Raw genomic sequence first — 21,135 nt, 5'->3', positions numbered from 1 at the left:
CCAGTAGCCTTAGAAGCACAAGCTAGCTGCAAGCAGGTAGGTTTGCTTCTCTCCCCTCAGTCCCTCGTAGCAGTGAGTCTGTTGCCAGCAGATCTCACTGAAAATAAAAAACCTAACAAATACTTTCTTTTCTAGTGAGCTCAGGAGAGCCCACTAGGTGCATCCAGCTCTGGCCGGGCACAGATTCTAACTGGGGTCTGGAGGAGGGGCATAGAGGGTGGAGCCAGTGCACACCAGATATAGTACCTAATCTTTCTTTTAAGAGTGCCCAGTCTCCTGCGGAGCCCGTCTATTCCCATGGTCCTTACGGAGTTCCCAGCATCCACTAAGACGTCAGAGAAAATAAGAATTTACTTACCGATAATTCTATTTCTCGTAGTCCGTAGTGGATGCTGGGAACTCCGTAAGGACCATGGGGAATAGCGGCTCCGCAGGAGACTGGGCACAAAAGTAAAAGCTTTAGGACTACCTGGTGTGCACTGGCTCCTCCCCCTATGACCCTCCTCCAAGCCTCAGTTAGGATACTGTGCCCGGACGAGCGTACACAATAAGGAAGGATTTTGAATCCCGGGTAAGACTCATACCAGCCACACCAATCACACCGTACAACCTGTGATCTGAACCCAGTTAACAGCATGATAACAGAGGAGCCTCTGAAAAGATGGCTCACAACAATAATAACCCGATTTTTGTAACAATTACTATGTACAAGTATTGCAGACAATCCGCACTTGGGATGGGCGCCCAGCATCCACTACGGACTACGAGAAATAGAATTATCGGTAAGTAAATTCTTATTTTCTCTGACGTCCTAGTGGATGCTGGGAACTCCGTAAGGACCATGGGGATTATACCAAAGCTCCCAAACGGGCGGGAGAGTGCGGATGACTCTGCAGCACCGAATGAGAGAACTCCAGGTCCTCCTCAGCCAGGGTATCAAATTTGTAGAATTTAGCAAACGTGATTGCCCCAGACCAAGTAGCTGCTCGGCAAAGTTGTAAAGCCGAGACCCCTCGGGCAGCCGCCCAAGATGAGCCCACCTTCCTTGTGGAATGGGCTTTTACAGATTTTGGCTGTGGCAGGCCTGCCACAGAATGTGCAAGCTGAATTGTACTACAAATCCAACGAGCAATAGTCTGCTTAGAAGCAGGAGCACCCAGCTTGTTGGGTGCATACAGGATAAACAGCGAGTCAGATTTTCTGACTCCAGCCGTCCTGGAAACATATTTTCAGGGCCCTGACTACGTCCAGCAACTTGGAGTCCTCCAAGTCCCTAGTAGCCGCAGGTACCACAATAGGCTGGTTCAAGTGAAACGCTGAAACCACCTTAGGGAGAAATTGAGGACGAGGCCTCAATTCTGCCCTGTCCGTATGAAAAATTAGGTAAGGGCTTTTATAGGATAAAGCCGCCAAATCTGAGACACGCCTGGCTGAAGCCAGGGCTAACAGCATTACCACTTTCCAAGTGAGATATTTTAAGTCCACAGTGGAGAGTGGTTCAAACCAATGTGATTGTAGGAACCCCAAAACTACATTGAGATCCCAAGGTGCCACTGGAGGCACAAAAGGAGGCTGTATATGCAGTACCCCCCTTGACAAACGTCTGAACTTCAGGAACTGAAGCCAGTTCTTTCTGGAAGAAAATCGACAGGGCCGAAATTTGAACCTTAATGGACCCTAATTTTAGGCCCATAGACAGTCCTATTTGCAGGAAATGACCCAGTTGAAATTCCTCTGTAGGGGCCTTCCTGGCCTCGCACCACGCAACATATTTACGCCAAATACGGTGATAATGCTGTACGGTTACATCCTTCCTGACTTTGATCAGGGTAGGGATGACTTCATCCGGAATGCCTTTTTCCTTCAGGATCCGGCGTTCAACCGCCATGCCGTCAAACGCAGCCGCGGTAAGTCTTGGAACAGACAGGGTCCCTGCTGGAGCAGGTCCTTTCTTAGAGGTAGAGGCCACGGGTCCTCTGTGAGCATCTCTTGAAGTTCCGGGTACCAAGTCCTTCTTGGCCAATCCGGAGCCACGAGTATAGTCCTTACTCCTCTCCTTCTTATGATTCTCAGTACCTTGGGTATGAGAGGCAGAGGAGGGAACACATACACTGACTGGTACACCCACGGTGTCACCAGAGCGTCCACAGCTATTGCCTGAGGGTCCCTTGACCTGGCGCAATACACGTCTAGTTTTTTGTTGAGGCGGGACGCCATCATGTCCACCTTTGGTTTTTCCCAACGGTTCACAATCATGTGGAAGACTTCTGGGTGAAGTCCCCACTCTCCCGGGTGGAGGTCGTGTCTGCTGAGGAAGTCTGCTTCCCAGTTGTCCACTCCCGGAATGAACACTGCTGACAGTTCTATCACATGATTTTCCGCCCAGCGAAGAATCCTTGCAACTTCTGCCATTGCCCTCCTGCTTCTTATGTCGCCCTGTCTGTTTACGTGGGCGACTGCCGTGATGTTGTCTGACTGGATCAGCACCGGCTGACCTTGAAGCAGAGGTCTTGCTAGGCTTAGAGCATTGTAGATGGCCCTTAGCTCCAGGATATTTATGTGAAGTGATGTCTCCAGGCTTGACCACAAGCCCTGGAAATTTCTTCCCTGTGTGACTGCTCCCCAGCCTCTAGGCTGGCATCCGTGGTCACCAGGACCCAGTCCTGAATGCCGAATCTGCGGCCCTCTAGAAGATGAGCACTCTGCAACCACCACAGGAGAGACACCCTTGTCCTTGGTGACAAGATTATCCGCTGATGCATCTGAAGATGCGACCCGGACCATTTGTCTAGCAGATCCCACTGGAAGGTTCTTGCGTGGAATCTGCCGAATGGGATTGCTTCGTAAGAAGCCACCATCTTTCCCAGGACCCTTGTGCATTGATGCACTGAGACTTGGCCTGGTTTTAGGAGATTTCTGACTAGTTCGGATAACTCCCTGGCTTTCTCTTCCGGGAGAAACACCTTTTTCTGGACTGTGTCCAGGATCATCCCTAGGAATAGAAGTCGTGTCGTCGGGATCAGCTGCGATTTTGGAATATTGAGAATCCAACCGTGCTGGCGCAGCACTATCTGAGATAGTGCTACTCCGACTTCCAACTGTTCCCTGGACCTTGCCCTTATCAGGAGATCGTCCAAGTAAGGGATAACTAAAACTCCCTTCCTTCGAAGGAGTATCATCATTTCGGCCATTACCTTGGTAAAGACCCGGGGTGCCGTGGACAATCCAAACGGCAGCGTCTGAAACTGATAGTGACAGTTCTGTACCACAAACCTGAGGTACCCTTGGTGAGAAGGGTAAATTGGGACATGTAGGTAAGCATCTTTGATGTCCAGAGACACCATATAGTCCCCTTCTTCCAGGTTTGCAATCACTGCTCTGAGTGACTCCATCTTGAATTTGAACCTTTGTATGTAAGTGTTCAAGGATTTTAGGTTTAAAATTGGTCTCACCGAGCCGTCCGGCTTCGGTACCACAAATAGTGTGGAATAGTACCCCTTTCCCTGTTGCAGGAGGGGTACCTTGATTATCAGCTGCTGGGAATACAGCTTGTGAATGGCTTCCAATACTGCCTCCCTGTCTGAGGGAGACGTCTGTAAAGCAGACTTTAGGAAACGGCGAGGGGGAGACGTCTCGAATTCCAATTTGTACCCCTGAGATACCACCTGAAGGATCCAGGGGTCCACTTGCGAGTGGGCCCACTGCGCACTGAACTTCTTGAGACGGGCCCCCACCGTGCCTGAGTCCGCTTGTAAAGCCCCAGCGTCATGCTGAGGACTTTGTGGAGGCGGGAGAGGGCTTTTGTTCCTGGGAACTGGCTGTTTGCTGCAGCCTTTTTCCTCTCCCTCTGCCACGGGGCAGAAATGAGGCGCCTTTTGCCCGCTTGCCCTTATGGGGCCGAAAGGACTGCGCCTGATAATACGGCTTCTTCTTAGGTTGAGAAGCTACCTGGGGTAAAAATGTGGATTTTCCAGCAGTTGCCGTGGCTACCAGGTCTGATAGACCTACCCCAAATAACTCCTCCCCCTTATAAGGCAATACTTCCATGTGCCTTTTAGAATCCGCATCACCTGACCACTGCCGCGTCCATAAACCTCTTCTTGCAGAAATGGACAGCGCGCTAACTCTTGATGCCAGACGGCAAATATCCCTCTGTGCATCACGCATATATAGAAATGCATCCTTCAAATGCTCTATAGTCAGTAATATACTGTCCCTATCTAGGGTATCAATTTTTCAGTCAGGGAATCCGACCACGCCAGGCCCGCACTGCACATCCAGGCTGAGGCGATTGCTGGTCGCAGTATAACACCCGTGTGAGAGTATATACATTTTAGGATATTCTCCAGCTTTCTATCGGCAGGTTCCTTTAGGGCGGCCGTATCAGGAGAGGGTAGTGCTACCTGTTTAGACAAGCGTGTGAGCGCTTTATCCACCCTAGGTGGTGTTTCCAACGTGCCCTATCCTCTGGCGGGAAAGGGTACGATGCCAATAACCTTTTAGGAATTATCAGTTTTTTATCGGGGGAAACCCACGCCTCATCACACACTTCATTTAATTCCTCGGATACAGGAAAAACTACAGGCAGTTTTTTCTCACCAAACATAATACCCTTTTTAGTGGTACTTGTATTATCAGAGATATGCAATACATTTTTCATTGCTTCAATCATGTAACGTGTGGCCCTAGTGGAAGTCACGTTTGTCTCTTCATCATCGACACTGGAGTCAGTATCCGTGTCTGCCATTTGAGGTAACGGGCGTTTTAAAGCCCCTGATGGCGTTTGAGACCCCTGGACAGGCACAAGCTGAGTAGCCGGCTGTCTCATGTCGTCAACTGTCTGTCGTAAAGAGCTGACACTGTCACGCAATTCCTTCCATAAGCTCATCCACTCAGGTGTCGACTCCCTAGGGGGTGACAACTGTATAATAGGTAATTGCTCCGCCTCCATCTCATTTTCCTCCTCAAACATGTCGACACAATCGTACCGACACACCGCACACACACAGGGAATGCTCTGATAGAGGACAGGACCCCACTAGCCCTTTGGGGAGACAGAGGGAGAGTATGCCAGCACACACCAGAGCGCTATATATATACAGGAATACCACTATAAAATGTGCTTTTCCCTTTATAGCTGCTGTTAGTATTAAAACTGCGCCAAATTAGTGCCCCCCTCTCTTTTTTACCCTTTTCTGTAGTGCAGGACTGCAGGGGAGAGTCAGGGAGACGTCCTTCCAGCGGAGCTGTGATGGAAAATGGCGCCCGTGTGCTGAGGAGATAGGCTCCGCCCCCTTCTCGGCGGCCTTTTCTCCCCCTTTTTTGGTGAGTTCTGGCAGGGGTTAAAATACATCCATATAGCCCTGGGGGTTATATGTGGTGTATTTATGCCAGACAAGGTGTTTTATATTGCTGCTCAGGGCGCCCCCCCCCTAGCGCCCTGCACCCTCAGTGACCGGAGTGTGAAGTGTGCCTGAGTAACAATGGCGCACAGCTGCAGTGCTGTGCGCTACCTTGTTGAAGACTGATGTCTTCTGCCGCCGATTTTTCCGGACCTCTTCTTGCTTCTGGCTCTGTAAGGGGGCCGGCGGCGCGGCTCTGGGACCGAGCTCCGAGGCTGGGCCTGTGTTCGGTCCCTCTGGAGCTAATGGTGTCCAATAGCCTAAGAAGCCCAATCCACTCTGCACGCAGGTGAGTTCGCTTCTTCTCCCCTTAGTCCCTCGATGCAGTGAGCCTGTTGCCAGCAGGTCTCACTGAAAATAAAAACCTAAAACTAAACTTTCACTAAGAAGCTCAGGAGAGCCCCTAGTGTGCACCCTTCTCGGCCGGGCACAAAAATCTAACTGAGGCTTGGAGGAGGGTCATAGGGGGAGGAGCCAGTGCACACCAGGTAGTCCTAAAGCTTTTACTTTTGTGCCCAGTCTCCTGCGGAGCCGCTATTCCCCATGGTCCTTACGGAGTTCCCAGCATCCACTAGGACGTCAGAGAAAAGGAGTTTAATAACCCCCTTTACCTCTGTGCCAGTCTGGGGTCCGCAGCGGTCACCGCAGCTCGTAGCCGATGAGTGCCGTGCCCTTATGCCACCATGTTCACCGGGGACACACTAACCGGGACCCCTGTGTTTGTACTCACCGCGTCTTCGGCATCTGTTAGGGATGGTGGCATGCTGCCAGTGTGGGCTCACACCCTGGGGGCAAAAGAAACAGCGCCTCAGGAGCTCAGTGTCGTGTCAGCGGGGATACGAACCATTAACTCTATAGGAAGTTGGTTCGGTCCCACCTCTAAGTCCCACGACGCAGGCAGACTGGTTGCTAACCAGTGCTGCCTACAAATAAACTATACAAAAAATTTGAAGAAAACTCTCTGGAGCTTCAGAGGAATGCACCCGGCTCCATGGGCACATTTTTCAACCGAGTCTGCTAGGAGAGGCATAGCAGGGAGGAGCCAGCACACACTAATGATTTCTTAAAGTGCAAGGAACCAATGGACCCAAGCTATACCATATGGTACTAATGTCATCCCAGTATCCACTAGGACGTTAGAGAAAGTAAAGAAACCACTACTGTTACGGAGTCTAAAACACATTCTGCTTTCTCTCTAAAAAATAAGAATTTACTCACCGGTAATTCTATTTCTCGCAGTCCGTAGTGGATGCTGGGAACTCCGTAAGGACCATGGGAATAGCAGGCTCCGAAGGAGGCTGGGCACTCTAGAAAGATTATGGACTACCTGGTGTGCACTGGCTCCTCCCACTATGACCCTCCTCCAAGCCTCAGTTAGGATACCGTGCCCGGACGAGCAGACATAATAAGGAAGGATTTAGAATCCCGGGTAAGACTCTTACCAGCCACACCAATCACACTGTACAACTCGTGATACTATATCCAGTTTGACAGTATGAAAACAACTGAGCCTCTCAACAGATGGCTCAACAATAACCCTTTAGTTAACAATAACTATTTACAAGTATTGCAGACAATCCGCACTTGGGATGGGCGCCCAGCATCCACTACGGACTACGAGAAATAGAATTACCGGTGAGTAAATTCTTATTTTCTCTAACGTCCTAGTGGATGCTGGGAACTCCGTAAGGACCATGGGGATTATACCAAAGCTCCCAAACGGGCGGGAGAGTGCGGATGACTCTGTAGCACCGAATGAGAGAACTCCAGGTCCTCCTCAGCCAGGGTATCAAATTTATAGAATTTTGCAAACGTGTTTGCCCCTGACCAAGTAGCTGCTCGGCAAAGCTGTAAAACCGAGACCCCTCGGGCAGCCGCCCAAGATGAGCCCACCTTCCTTGTGGAATGGGCATTTACAGATTTTGGCTGTGGCATGCCTGCCACAGAATGTGCAAGCTGAATTGTACTACAAATCCAGCGAGCAATAGACTGCTTAGAAGCAGGAGCACCCAGCTTGTTGGGTGCATACAGGATAAACAGCGAGTCAGATTTTCTGACTCCAGCCGTCCTGGAAACATATATTTTCAGGGCCCTGACAACGTCTAGCAACTTGGAGTCCTCCAAATCCTTAGTAGCCGCAGGCACCCCAATAGGCTGGTTCAGGTGAAACGCTGACACCACCTTAGGGAGAAACTGGGGACGAGTCCTCAATTCTGCCCTATCCATATGGAAAATCAGATAAGGGCTTTTACATGATAAAGCCGCCAATTCTGACACTCGCCTGGCTGAAGCCAGGGCCAATAACATGACCACTTTCCACGTGAGATATTTCAGATCCACGGTTTTTAGTGGCTCAAACCAATGTGATTTTAAGAAATTCAACATCACGTTGAGATCCCAAGGCGCCACAGGAGGCACAAATGGGGGCTGAATATGCAGCACTCCTTTCACAAATGTCTGAACTTCAGGTACTGAAGCTAGTTCTTTTTGAAAGAAAATCGACAGAGCCGAGATCTGTACTTTAATGGAGCCTAGTTTTAGGCCCATATTCACCCCTGCTTGCAGGAAATGCAGAAATCGACCTAGTTGAAATTCCTCTGTTGGGGCCTTTTTGGCCTCGCACACTGCAACATATTTCCGCCATATGCGGTGATAATGCTTTGCTGTAACATCTTTCCTGGCCTTAATAAGCGTAGGAATGACTTCTTCCGGAATACCCTTTTCCTTTAGGATCCGGTGTTCAACCGCCATGCCGTCAAACGCAGCCGCGGTAAGTCTTGGAACAGACAGGGCCCCTGTTGTAGCAGGTCCTGTCTGAGCGGTAGAGGCCACGGGTCCTCTGAGAGCATCTCTTGAAGTTCCGGGTACCACGCTCGTCTTGGCCAATCCGGAACCACGAGAATGGTGTTTACTCCACACTTTCTTATTATTCTCAATACCTTTGGTATGAGAGGCAGAGGAGGGAACACATAAACCGACTGGTACACCCACTGTGTCACTAGAGCGTCCACAGCTATCGCCTGAGGGTCCCTTGACCTGGCGCAATATCTTTTTAACTTTTTGTTGAGGCGGGACGCCATCATGTCCACCTGTGGTTTTTCCCAACGGTTTACCAGCATCTGGAAAACTTCTGGATGAAGTCCCCACTCTCCCGGGTGGAGGTCGTGTCTGCTGAGGAAGTCTGCTTCCCAGTTGTCCACTCCCGGAATGAACACTGCTGACCGTGCTAGTACATGATTCTCCGCCCATCGGAGAATTCTTGTGGCTTCCGCCATCGCCATCCTGCTTCTTGTGCCGCCCTGTTGATTTACATGGGCGACTGCCGTGATGTTGTCTGACTGGATCAGCACCGGCTGGTGTAGGAGCAGGGATTTTGCTTGACTTAGGGCATTGTAGATGGCCCTTAGTTCCAGAATATTTATGTGAAGGGAAGTCTCCTGACTCGACCATAGTCCTTGGAAGTTTCTTCCCTGTGTGTGACTGCCCCCCAGCCTCGAAGGCTGGCATCCGTGGTCACCAGGACCCAGTCCTGTATGCCGAACCTACGGCCCTCTAGAAGATGGGCACTCTGCAGCCACCACAGTAGCGACACCCTGGTTCTTGGAGACAGGGTTATCAAGCGATGCATCTGAAGATGCGATCCGGACCACTGGTCCAACAGGTCCCACTGAAAGATTCTGGCATGGAACCTGCCGAAGGGAATTGCTTCGTAAGAAGCCACCATCTTTCCCAGGACCCGCGTGCAGCGATGCACTGATACCTGTTTTGGTTTCAGGAGGTCTCTGACTAGAGATGACAACTCCCTGGCTTTCTCCTCCGGGAGAAACACTTTTTTCTGGACTGTATCCAGAATCATACACAGGAACAGTAGCCGTGTTGTCGGAACCAGCTGTGACTTTGGGATATTCAGAATCCAGCCGTGCTGGTGCAGCACTTCCTGGGATAGTGCTACTCCCACCAACAACTGTTCCTTGGACCTCGCTTTTATTAGGAGATCGTCCAAGTACGGGATAATTAAAACTCCCTTTCTTCGAAGGAGTATCATCATTTCCGCCATAACCTTGGTAAATACCCTCGGTGCCGTGGACAGTCCAAACGGCAGCGTCTGGAATTGGTAATGGCAATCCTGTACCACAAATCTGAGGTACTCCTGGTGAGGATGGTAAATGGGGACATGCAAGTAAGCATCCTTGATGTCCAGGGATACCATGTAATCCCCTTCATCCAGGCTTGCAATAACCGCCCTGAGCGATTCCATCTTGAACTTGAATTTCTTTATGTATGTGTTCAAGGATTTCAAATTTAGAATGGGTCTCACCGAACCGTCCGGTTTCGGTACCACAAATAGTGTGGAATAATAACCCCGGCCTTGTTGAAGTAGGGGTACCTTGATTATCACCTGCTGAGAATACAGCTTGTGAATTGCCGTTAGCACCGCCTCCCTGTCTGAGGGAGCAATTGGCAAGGCAGATTTTAGGAACCGGTGGGGTGGGGACGCCTCGAATTCCAGCTTGTACCCCTGAGATACTATTTGCAGGATCCAGGGATCCACCTGTGAGCGAACCCACTGATCGCTGAAATTTTTGAGGCGACCCCCCACCGTACCTGGCTCCGCCTGTGGAGCCCCACCGTCATGCGGCGGACTTGGAAGAAGAAGCGGGGGAGGACTTTTGCTCCTGGGAACCTGCTGTTTGTTGCAGCCTTTTTCCCCTACCTCTGCCTCTGGACAGAAAAGACCCGCCTTTTCCACGCCTGTTTTTCTGGGTCCGAAAGGACTGAACCTGATAAAACAGCGCCTTTTTAGGCTGTGAGGGGACATGGGGTAAAAATGCTGACTTCCCAGACGTTGCTGTGGAAACTAGGTCCGAGAGACCATCCCCAAATAATTCCTCACCCTTATATGGCAACACTTCCATGTGCTTTTTAGAATCTGCATCTCCTGTCCACTGGCGAGTCCATAAGCCTCTCCTAGCAGAAATGGACAATGCACTTACTTTACATGCCAGTCGGCAGCTTTCCCTCTGTGCATCTCTCATATATAAGACTGAGTCTTTTATATGGTCTATGGTTAACAGGATCGTGTCTCTGTCTAATGTGTCAATATTTTCTGACAGTTTATCTGACCAAGCAGCGGCAGCACTGCACATCCAAGCTGACGCAATAGCTGGCCTAAGTATAATGCCTGTGTGTGTATATACAGACTTCAGGATCGCCTCCTGCTTTCTATCAGCAGGTTCCTTGAGGGCGGCCGTATCCGGAGACGGTAGTGCCACCTTTTTAGACAAACGTGTGAGCGCTTTATCCACTCTAGGGGGTGTTTCCCAACGTGACCTATCCTCTGGCGGGAAAGGGAACGCCATTAGTACCTTCTTAGGAATTACCAATTTTTTATCAGGGAAAGCCCACGCTTCTTCACACACTTCATTTAATTCATCTGATGGGGGAAAAACTACGGGTAGTTTTTGCTCTCCAAACATAATACCCTTTTTAGTGGTACCAGTAGTTATATCAGAAATGTTTAACACCTCTTTCATTGCCTCAATCATACAGTGAATGGCCTTAGTGGGCATCAGGTTTGACTCATCGTCGTCGACACTGGTGTCAGTATCAGTGTCGACATCTGGGTCTGCTTGAGGTAGCGGGCGTTTTAGAGCCCCTGACGACCCATGCGACGCCTGGGCAGGCACGAGCTGAGAAGTCGGCTGTCCCACATTTGGCATGTCGTCGATTTTCTTATATAAGGAGTCTATACGTGCACTCATTACTTTCCATAAGCTCATCCACTCAGGTGTCTGCCCCGCAGGGGGTGACATCCCTTCTAAAGGCATCTGCTCCGCCTCCACATCATTATCCTCATCAAACATGTCGACACAGCCGTACCGACACACCGCACACACACAAGGAATGCTCCGAATGAGGACAGGACCCACAAAAGCCCTTTGGGGGGACAGAGTGAGAGTATGCCAGCACACACCAGAGCGCTATATAATGCAGGGACTAACTGAGTTATGTCCCCTATAGCTGCTTTTTATATTATATATGTATTGCGCCCAAATTTAGTGCCCCCCCTCTCTGTTTTTACCCTGTTCTGAAGTGTAGACTGCAGGGGAGAGCCAGGGAGCTTCCTTCCAGCGGATCTGTGAAGGAGAAATGGCGCCAGTGTGTCTGAGGGAGATAGCTCCGCCCCTTTTTCGCGGCCTATTCTCCCGCTTTTTTCTGGATTCTGGCAGGGGAATTTACCACATATATAGCCTCTAGGGCTATATATTGTGGTATTTTTGCCAGCCAAGGTGTTTTTATTGCAGCTCAGGGCGCCCCCCCCCAAGCGCCCTGCACCCTCAGTGACCGGAGTGTGAAGTGTGCATGAGGAGCAATGGCGCACAGCTGCAGTGCTGTGCGCTACCTTGGTGAAGACTGATGTCTTCTGCCGCCGTTTTTCCGGACCTCTTCTTGCTTCTGGCTCTGTAAGGGGGACGGCGGCGCGGCTCCGGGACCGAACACCAAGGACTGGGCCTGCGGTCGATCCCTCTGGAGCCAATGGTGTCCAGTAGCCTAAGAAGCCCAATCCGGCTGCAAGCAGGCGAGTTCGCTTCTTCTCCCCTTAGTCCCTCGCTGCAGTGAGCCTGTTGCCAGCAGGTCTCACTGAAAATAAAAAACCTAAAACTATACTTTCTTTCTAAGGGCTCAGGAGAGCCCCTAGTGTGCATCCAACCTCGGCCGGGCACGAAATCTAACTGAGGCTTGGAGGAGGGTCATAGTGGGAGGAGCCAGTGCACACCAGGTAGTCCTAAATCTTTCTAGAGTGCCCAGCCTCCTTCGGAGCCCGCTATTCCCATGGTCCTTACGGAGTTCCCAGCATCCACTAGGACGTTAGAGAAACATACATTCACATACTATTTCTTACCTCAAATTTATCAGGATTATGCATGCCTGGTATTGACTGCATCAGGTGAGAGGTAGGATGATTTCCAAAATCTGAGCTCACATAACCCACCCTTAGTCTTCCATCGCTGGCCTTCAAATCCTTTGGATGTTCATATGGTGGCTTGTGAAGAACATTAATCTGAAGTACAAGATACATAAAAGAAATAACTTCTCAGTTACCTCCAATAAACGAAATAAGTTCTGTTACCTCCAATAAACGATGCAGTCATAGTACCATGCTTGTGTTTGCTTTATTTATTAGACTAGAGTAAGTTAAGAATTAAAAGATCAATACACAGTGCAACAGAAGACACAAGTAGTAAAGAAAAATAAGAATTTACTTACCGATAATTCTATTTCTCGTAGTCCGTAGTGGATGCTGGGAACTCCGTAAGGACCATGGGGAATAGCGGCTCCGCAGGAGACTGGGCACATCTAAAGAAAGCTTTAGGATCACCTGGTGTGCACTGGCTCCTCCCCCTATGACCCTCCTCCAAGCCTCAGTTAGGATACTGTGCCCGGACGAGCGTACACAATAAGGAAGGATTTTGAATCCCGGGTAAGACTCATACCAGCCACACCAATCACACTGTACAACTTGTGATCTGAACCCAGGTAACAGCATGATAATAGAGGAGCCTCTAGAAAAGATGGCTCACTACAACAATAACCCGAATTTTTTGGTAACAATAATTATGTACCAGTATTGCAGACAATCCGCACTTGGGATGGGCGCCCAGCATCCACTACGGACTACGAGTAATAGAATTATCGGTAAGTAAATTCTTATTTTCTCTGACGTCCTAGTGGATGCTGGGAACTCCGTAAGGACCATGGGGATTATACCAAAGCTCCCAAACGGGCGGGAGAGTGCGGATGACTCTGCAGCACCGAATGAGAGAACTCCAGGTCCTCCTCAGCCAAGATATCAAATTTGTAGAATTTTACAAACGTATTTGCTCCTGACCAAGTAACTGCTCGGCAAAGTTGTAAAGCCGAGACCCCTCGGGCAGCTGCCCAAGATGAGCCCACCTTCCTTGTGGAGTGGGCATTTTAAGATTTTTGGCTGTGGCAGGCCTGCCACAGAATGTGCAAGCTGAATTGTACTACAAATCCAACGAGCAATCGTCTGCTTAGAAGCAGGAGCACCCAGTTTTTTGGGTGCATACAGGATAAACAGCGAGTCAGATTTTCTGACTCCAGCCGTCCTGGAAACATGTATTTTCAGGGTCCTGACCACGTCAAGCAACTTGGAATCCTCCAAGTCCTTAGTAGCCGCAGGTACCACAATAGGTTGGTTCATGTGAAATGCAGAAACCACCTTAGGTAGAAAATTTGAGGACGAGTCCTCAATTCTGCCCTTTCAGAATGAAATATTAAGTAAGGGCTTTTATATGATAAAGCCGCCAATTCTGACACCCGTCTGGCTGAAACCAGGGCTAACTCGTCACTTCCATGTGAGATATTTTAAGTCCACAGTGGTGAGTGGTTCAAACAAATGTGACTTTAGGAAACTCAACACACATTGAGATCCCCAAGGTGCCACTGGAGGCACAAAAGGAGACTGTATATGCAGTACCCCTTTTACAAATGTCTGAACTTCAGGCACTGAAGCCAGTTCTTTTTGGAAGAAAATCGACAGGGCCGAAATTTGAACCTTAATGGACCCTAATTTTAGGCCCATAGACAGTCCTGTTTGCAGGAAATGGAGGAAACGACCCAGTTGAAATTCCTCTGTAGGGGCCTTCTTGGCCTCACCCCACGCAACATATTTTCGCCAAATGCGGTGATAATGTTTTGCGGTTACGTCTTTCCTGGCCTTGACCAGGGTAGGGATCTTCAGGATCCGGCGTTCAACCGCCATGCCGTCAAACGCAGCCGCGGTAAGTCTTGGAACAGACAAGGCCCTTGCTGGAGCAGGTCCTTTCTTAGAGGTAGAGGCCACGGTTCGTCCGTGAGCATCTCTTGAAGTTCCGGATACCAAGTCCTTCTTGGCCAATCCGGAACCACGAGTATAGTTCTTACTCCTCTCCTTCTTATGATTCTCAGTACTTTTGGTATGAGGGGCAGAGGAGGGAACACATACACTGACTGGTACACCCACGGTGTTACCAGAGCGTCCACCGCTATTGCCTGAGGGTCCCTTGACCTGGCGCAATATCTGTCTAGTTTTTTGTTTAGACGGGACGCCATTATGTCCACCTTTTGTTTTTCCCAACGGTTTACAATCAGGTGGAAGACTTCTGGGTGAAGTCCCCACTCTCCCGGGTGAAGGTCGTGTCTGCTGAGGAAGTCTGCTTCCCAGTTGTCCACTCCCGGAATGAACACTGCTGACAGTGCTATCACATGATTTTCCGCCCAGCGAAAATCCTTGCAGCTTCTGCCATTGCCCTCCTGCTTCTCGTGCCGCCCTGTCTGTTTACGTGGGCGACTGACGTGATGTTGTCCGATTGGATCAATACCGCCTGACCCTGAAGCAGGGGTTTCGCTTGACTTAGGGCATTGTAAATGGCCCTTAGTTCCAGAATGTTTATATGAAGAGATGTCTCCAGGCTTGACCATAAGCCCTGGAAATTCCTTCCCTGTGTGACTGCTTCCCAGCCTCGCAGGCTGGCATCCGTGGCCACCAGGACCCAGTCCCGAATGCCGAATCTGCGGCCCTCTAGAAGATGAGCACTCTGCAACCACCACAGGAGGGATACCCTTGTCCCTGGTGACAGGGTTATCCGCTGAAGCATCTGAAGATGCGACCCGGACCATTTGTCCAGAAGGTTCCACTGTGCGTGGAATCTGCCGAATGGGATTGCTTCGTAGGAAGCCACCATTTTTACCCAGAACCCTTGTGCATTGATGCACTGAGACTTGGTTCGGTTTTAGGAGGTTCCTGACTAGCTCGGATAACTCCCTGGCTTTCTCCTCCGGGAGAAGCACCTTCTTTCTGGACTATGTCCAGAATCATCCCTAGGAACAGAAGACAAGTCGTCGGAACCAGCTGTGATTTTGGAATATTGAAAATCCAATCGTGCTGCCGCAACACTACCTGATATAGTGCTACACCGATCTCCAACTATTCCCTGGATCTTACCCTTATCAGGGAATCGTCCAAGTAAAGGATAACTAAAATTCCCTTCCTTCGAAGGAATATCATCATTTCGGTCATTACTTCAGTAAAGACCCGGGGTGCCGTGGACCATCCCTACGGCAGCGTCCGAACTGATACAGTTCTGTACCATAACCTGAAATACCCTTGGTGAGAAGGGTAAATTTTGACATGAAGGTAAGCCTCCTTGATGTCCCGAGACATCATGTAGTCCCCTTCTTCCAGGTTTGCAATCACTGCTCTGAGTGACTCAATTTTGAATTTGAACCTCTGTATGCAAGTGTTCAAAGATTTTAGATTTTAAAATCGGTCTCACCGAGCCGTCTGGCTTCGGTACCACAATAGTGTGGAATAATACCCCGTTCCCTGTTGCAGGAGGGGTACCTTGATTATCACCTGCTGGGAATACAGCTTGTGAATGGCTTCCAAAACTGCCTCCCTGTCAGCGGGAGACGTCGGTAAAACAGACTTTTGGAAACGGCGAGGGGAATACGTCTCGAATTCCAATTTGTACCCCTGAAATATTATCTGAAGGATCCAGGGGTCTACTTGCGAGTGAGCCCACTGCGCACTGAAATTCATTGAGAACGGGACCCCACCGTGCCTGAACTTGTAAAGCCCTAGCGTCATACTGAGGGCTTGGCAGCGGCGGAAAAGGGTTTCTGTTCCTTGGAACTGGCTGATCTCTGCAGCCATTTTCCTCTCCCTCTGTCACGAGCAGAAAAGAGGAACCCTTTTGTCCGCCTGCCAACCAGGACTGCGCCTGATAATACGGCGTCTTATTTTGAGAGGCGACCTGGGGTACATCCCCTCTTTTAAAGGCAATACTTCCAAATGCCGTTTGGAATCCGCATCACCTGACCACTTTACTGGAATAATTGGACAACGCACTTATACTTGATGCCAGTCGGCAAATATTCCGCTGTGCATCCTGCATATATAGAAATGCATCTTTTAATTGCTCTATAGGCAATAATATACTGTCCTTATCTAGGATATCATATTTCCAGTCAGGGAATCCGACCACGCCAACCCAGCACTGCACATCCAGGCTGAGGCGATTGCTGGTCGCAGTATAACACCAGTATGTGTGTAAATACATTTTAGGATACGCTCCTGCTTTCTATCAGCAGGATCCTTAAGGGCGGCCATCTCAGGAGAGGGTAGAGCCCTTGTTTTTACAAGCGTGTGAGCGCTTTATCCACCCTAGGGGGTGTTTCCCAACGCACCCTAACCTCTGGCGGGAAAAGGTATACTGCCAATAACTTTTTAGAAAATATCAATTGTTATCGGGGGGAAACCCACGCATCATCACACACCTCATTTTATTTCTCAGATTCAGGAAAACTACAGGAAGTTTTTCCTCACCAAACATAATACCCCTTTTTTTTTTGGTGGTATTCATATTATCAGAAAAGTGTAAACTTTTTCCATTGCCTCAATCATGCAATGTGTGGCCCTATTGGAAATCACGGTTGTCTCTTCACCGTCGACACAGGAGTCAGTACCCCTGTCGGCGTCTGTATCTGAGGTAACGGGCGCTTTAGGGCCCCTGTATGAGACGTCTGGATATGCACAAGCTGAGTAGCCGGCTGTCTCATGTCAACCACTGTCTTTTATACAAAGCTGACACTGTCACGCAATTTCAACAGTACATCCACTCAGGTGTCGACCCCCTAGGGGGTGACAACACTATTTCAGACACTCTACTCCGTCTCATCATTTTTCTCCTCATACATGTCGACACCAACGTACCGACACACAGCACACACACAGGGAATGCTCTGATAGAGGACAGGACCCCACTAGCCCTTTGGGGAGACAGAGGGAGAGTTTGCCAGCACACACCAGAGCGCTATATATATACAGGGATAACCTTATATAATAAGAATTTACTTACCGATAATTCTATTTCTCGGAGTCCGTAGTGGATGCTGGGGTTCCTGAAAGGACCATGGGGAATAGCGGCTCCGCAGGAGACAGGGCACAAAAAAGTAAAGCTTTACTAGGTCAGGTGGTGTGCACTGGCTCCTCCCCCTATGACCCTCCTCCAGACTCCAGTTAGGTACTGTGCCCGGACGAGCATACACAATAAGGGAGGCATTTTGAATCCCGGGTAAGACTCATACCAGCCACACCAATCACACCGTACAACTTGTGATCTAAACCCAGTTAACAGTATGACAACAGAAAGGGCCTCTTAAAGATGGCTCCTTAACAATAACCCGAATTAGTTAACAATAACTATGTACAAGTATTGCAGATAATCCGCACTTGGGATGGGCGCCCAGCATCCACTACGGACTCCGAGAAATAGAATTATCGGTAAGTAAATTCTTATTTTCTCTATCGTCCTAAGTGGATGCTGGGGTTCCTGAAAGGACCATGGGGATTATACCAAAGCTCCCAAACGGGCGGGAGAGTGCGGATGACTCTGCAGCACCGAATGAGAGAACTCCAGGTCCTCCTTTGCCAGGGTATCAAATTTGTAAAATTTTACAAACGTGTTCTCCCCCGACCACGTAGCTGCTCGGCAGAGTTGTAATGCCGAGACCCCTCGGGCAGCCGCCCAAGATGAGCCCACCTTCCTTGTGGAGTGGGCTTTTACAGTTTTAGGCTGTGGCAGGCCTGCCACAGAATGTGCAAGTTGAATTGTGTTACAAATCCAACGAGCAATCGACTGCTTAGAAGCAGGTGCGCCCAACTTGTTGGGTGCATACAATATAAACAGCGAGTCAGATTTTCTGACTCCAGCCGTCCTTGCAATGTATATTTTTAAGGCTCTGACAACGTCCAACAACTTGGAGTCCTCCAAGTCGCTAGTGGCCGCAGGCACCACAATAGGTTGGTTCAGATGAAATGCTGATACCACTTTAGGGAGAAAATGCGGACGAGTCCGCAGTTCTGCCCTATCCGAATGGAAGATTAGATAAGGACTTTTATAAGATAAAGCCGCCAATTCAGATACTCTCCTGGCAGAGGCCAGGGCTAGTAACATAGTCACTTTCAATGTGAGATATTTCAAATCCACCTTTTTCAATGGTTCAAACCAATGGGATTTGAGGAAATCTAAAACTACATTTAGATCCCACGGTGCCACCGGAGGCACCACAGGAGGCTGTATATGCAGTACTCCCTTGACAAAAGTCTGGACCTCAGGGACAGAGGCCAATTCTTTTTGGAAGAATATTGACAGGGCCGAAATTTGAACCTTAATGGATCCCAATTTGAGACCCATAGATAATCCTGATTGCAGGAAATGTAGGAAACGACCCAGTTGGAATTCCTCCGTCGGAACCCTCCGATCCTCGCACCACGCTACATATTTTCGCCAAATGCGGTGATAATGTTTCACGGTGACTTCCTTCCGTGCCTTAATCAAGGTAGGAATGACTTCTTCTGGAATGCCTTTCCCTTTTAGGATCTGGCGTTCAACCGCCATGCCGTCAAACGCAGCCGCGGTAAGTCTTGAAAAAGACAGGGACCCTGCTGTAGCAGGTCCCTTCTCAGAGGTAGAGGCCACGGTTCGTCCGTGAGCATCTCTTGAAGTTCCGGATACCAAGTCCTTCTCGGCCAATCCGGAACCACTAGTATTGTTCTTACTCTTCTTTGCCGTATGATCTTCAATACCTTTGGTATGAGCGGCAGAGGAGGAAACACATACACTGACTGGTACACCCAAGGAGTTACCAGTGCGTCCACAGCTATTGCCTGTGGATCTCTTGACCTGGCGCAATATTTGTCCAGTTTCTTGTGGAGGCGAGACGCCATCATGTCTACAATTGGTCTTTCCCAACGGTCTATTAACATGTTGAAGACTTCTGGATGTAGACCCCACTCTCCCGGATGAAGATCGTGTCTGCTGAGGAAGTCTGCTTCCCAGTTGTCCACGCCCGGGATGAACACTGCTGACAGTGCTATCACGTGATTCTCCGCCCAGCGAAGAATCTTGGCAGCTTCTGCCATTGCACTCCTGCTTCTTGTGCCGCCCTGCCTGTTTACATGGGCGACCGCCGTGATGTTGTCCGACTGAATCAACACCGGCTTTCCTTGCAGGAGAAGTTCCGCCTGGCTTAGAGCATTGTAGATTGCTCTTAGTTCCAGAATGTTTATGTGAAGAGACTTTTCCAGACTCGTCCATACTCCCTGGAAGTTTCTTCCTTGTGTGACTGCTCCCCAGCCTCTCAGGCTGGCGTCCGTGGTCACCAGGATCCAATCCTGAATGCCGAATCTGCGGCCTTCTAATAGGTGAGCCTTCTGCAACCACCACAGAAGTGACACCCTTGTCTTTGGTGACAGGGTTATTCGCAGGTGCATCTGCAGATGCGACCCTGACCATTTGTCCAACAGATCCCTTTGGAATATTCTTGCATGGAATCTGCCGAATGGAATTGCTTCGTAAGAAGCCACCATTTTTCCCAGGACTCTTGTGCATTGATGTACTGACACTTTTCCTGGTTTTAGGAGGTTCCTGACCAGATCGGATAACTCCTTGGCTTTTCCCTCTGGAAGGAAAACCTTTTTCTGAACCGTGTCCAGAATCATTCCTAGGAACAGCAGACGAGTTGTCGGGATTAAATGGGATTTTGGAATATTCAGAATCCACCCGTGTTGTCTTAGCACCTCTTGAGATAGTGCTAAAGCTGTCTCCAGCTGTTCTCTGGACCTTGCCCTTATTAGGAGATCGTCCAAGTATGGGATAACTAATACGCCTTTTCTTCGAAGAAGAATCATCATCTCGGCCATTACCTTGGTAAAGACCCGAGGCGCCGTGGACAATCCGAACGGCAGCGTCTGAAACTGATAGTGACAGTTTTGAACAATGAACCTGAGGTACCCCTGGTGTGCGGGGTAAATCGGAACGTGTAGATACGCATCCTTGATGTCCAAGGATACCATAAAGTCCCCTTCTTCCAGGTTCGCTATCACTGCTCTGAGTGACTCCATCTTGAACTTGAACTTTTTTATGTAGAGGTTCAAGGACTTCAGATTTAGAATAGGCCTTACCGAGCCATCCGGCTTCGGTACCACAAATAGAGTGGAATAATACCCCTTTCCTTGTTGTAATAGGGGTACTTTGACTATCACCTGCTGAGCGTACAGCTTGTGAATGGCTTCCAACACCCTCTCCCTTTCGGAAGAGACGGTTGGTAAGGCAGACTTCAGGAAACGATGAGGAGGATCCGTCTCTAATTCCAACCTGTACCCCTGAGATATTATCTGCAGGATCCAGGGGTCTACCTGCGAGTGAGCCCACTGCGCGCTGTAATTTTTGAGACGGCCCCCCACTGTCCCCGAGTCCGCTTGAGAGGCCCCAGCGTCATGCTGAGGTTTTTGCAGGAGCCGGGGAGGGCTTCTGTTCCTGGGAAGGAGCTGCCTGTTGGTGTCTCTTCCCTCTTCCTCTGCCTCGTGGCAGGTACGACAAGCCCTTTGCTCTCTTATTTTTGTAGGAGCGAAAAGGCTGCGGTTGAAAGGTCGGTGCCTTTCTCTGTTGGGGAGTGACTTGAGGTAAAAAAGTGGATTTCCCGGCAGTAGCCGTGGCCACCAAGTCTGATAGACCAACTCCAAATAACTCCTCCCCTTTATACGGCAAAACCTCCATGTGACGTTTTGAATCCGCATCGCCTGTCCACTGTCGTGTCCATAAGGCTCTTCTGGCTGAAATGGACATAGCACTCACCCGAGATGCCAGTGTGCAAATATCCCTCT

General features: G+C 49.6%; 1 protein-coding gene across 5 annotated transcripts in view; it reads right to left on the bottom strand.

Annotated features, from left to right (window-relative positions):
• The window catches only part of OGT (O-linked N-acetylglucosamine (GlcNAc) transferase), a 430,584-nt gene that overhangs the window by 169,646 nt on the left and 239,803 nt on the right, over positions 1 to 21,135 (bottom strand). For all 5 annotated transcript variants that reach the window (XM_063937159.1, XM_063937158.1, XM_063937156.1 and 2 more), the window contains one exon: positions 12,307 to 12,465. In XM_063937159.1, coding sequence (XP_063793229.1) covers positions 12,307 to 12,465 — 159 coding nt within the window. The remainder of the gene's footprint in view (positions 1 to 12,306; positions 12,466 to 21,135) is intronic.

Source organism: Pseudophryne corroboree, chromosome 8, assembly GCF_028390025.1.
Source record: "Pseudophryne corroboree isolate aPseCor3 chromosome 8, aPseCor3.hap2, whole genome shotgun sequence".
NCBI lineage: Eukaryota > Metazoa > Chordata > Amphibia > Anura > Myobatrachidae > Pseudophryne > Pseudophryne corroboree.
The sequence above is the reverse complement of the archived record's forward strand: the minus strand, read 5'-3'. Positions and strand labels throughout refer to the sequence as shown.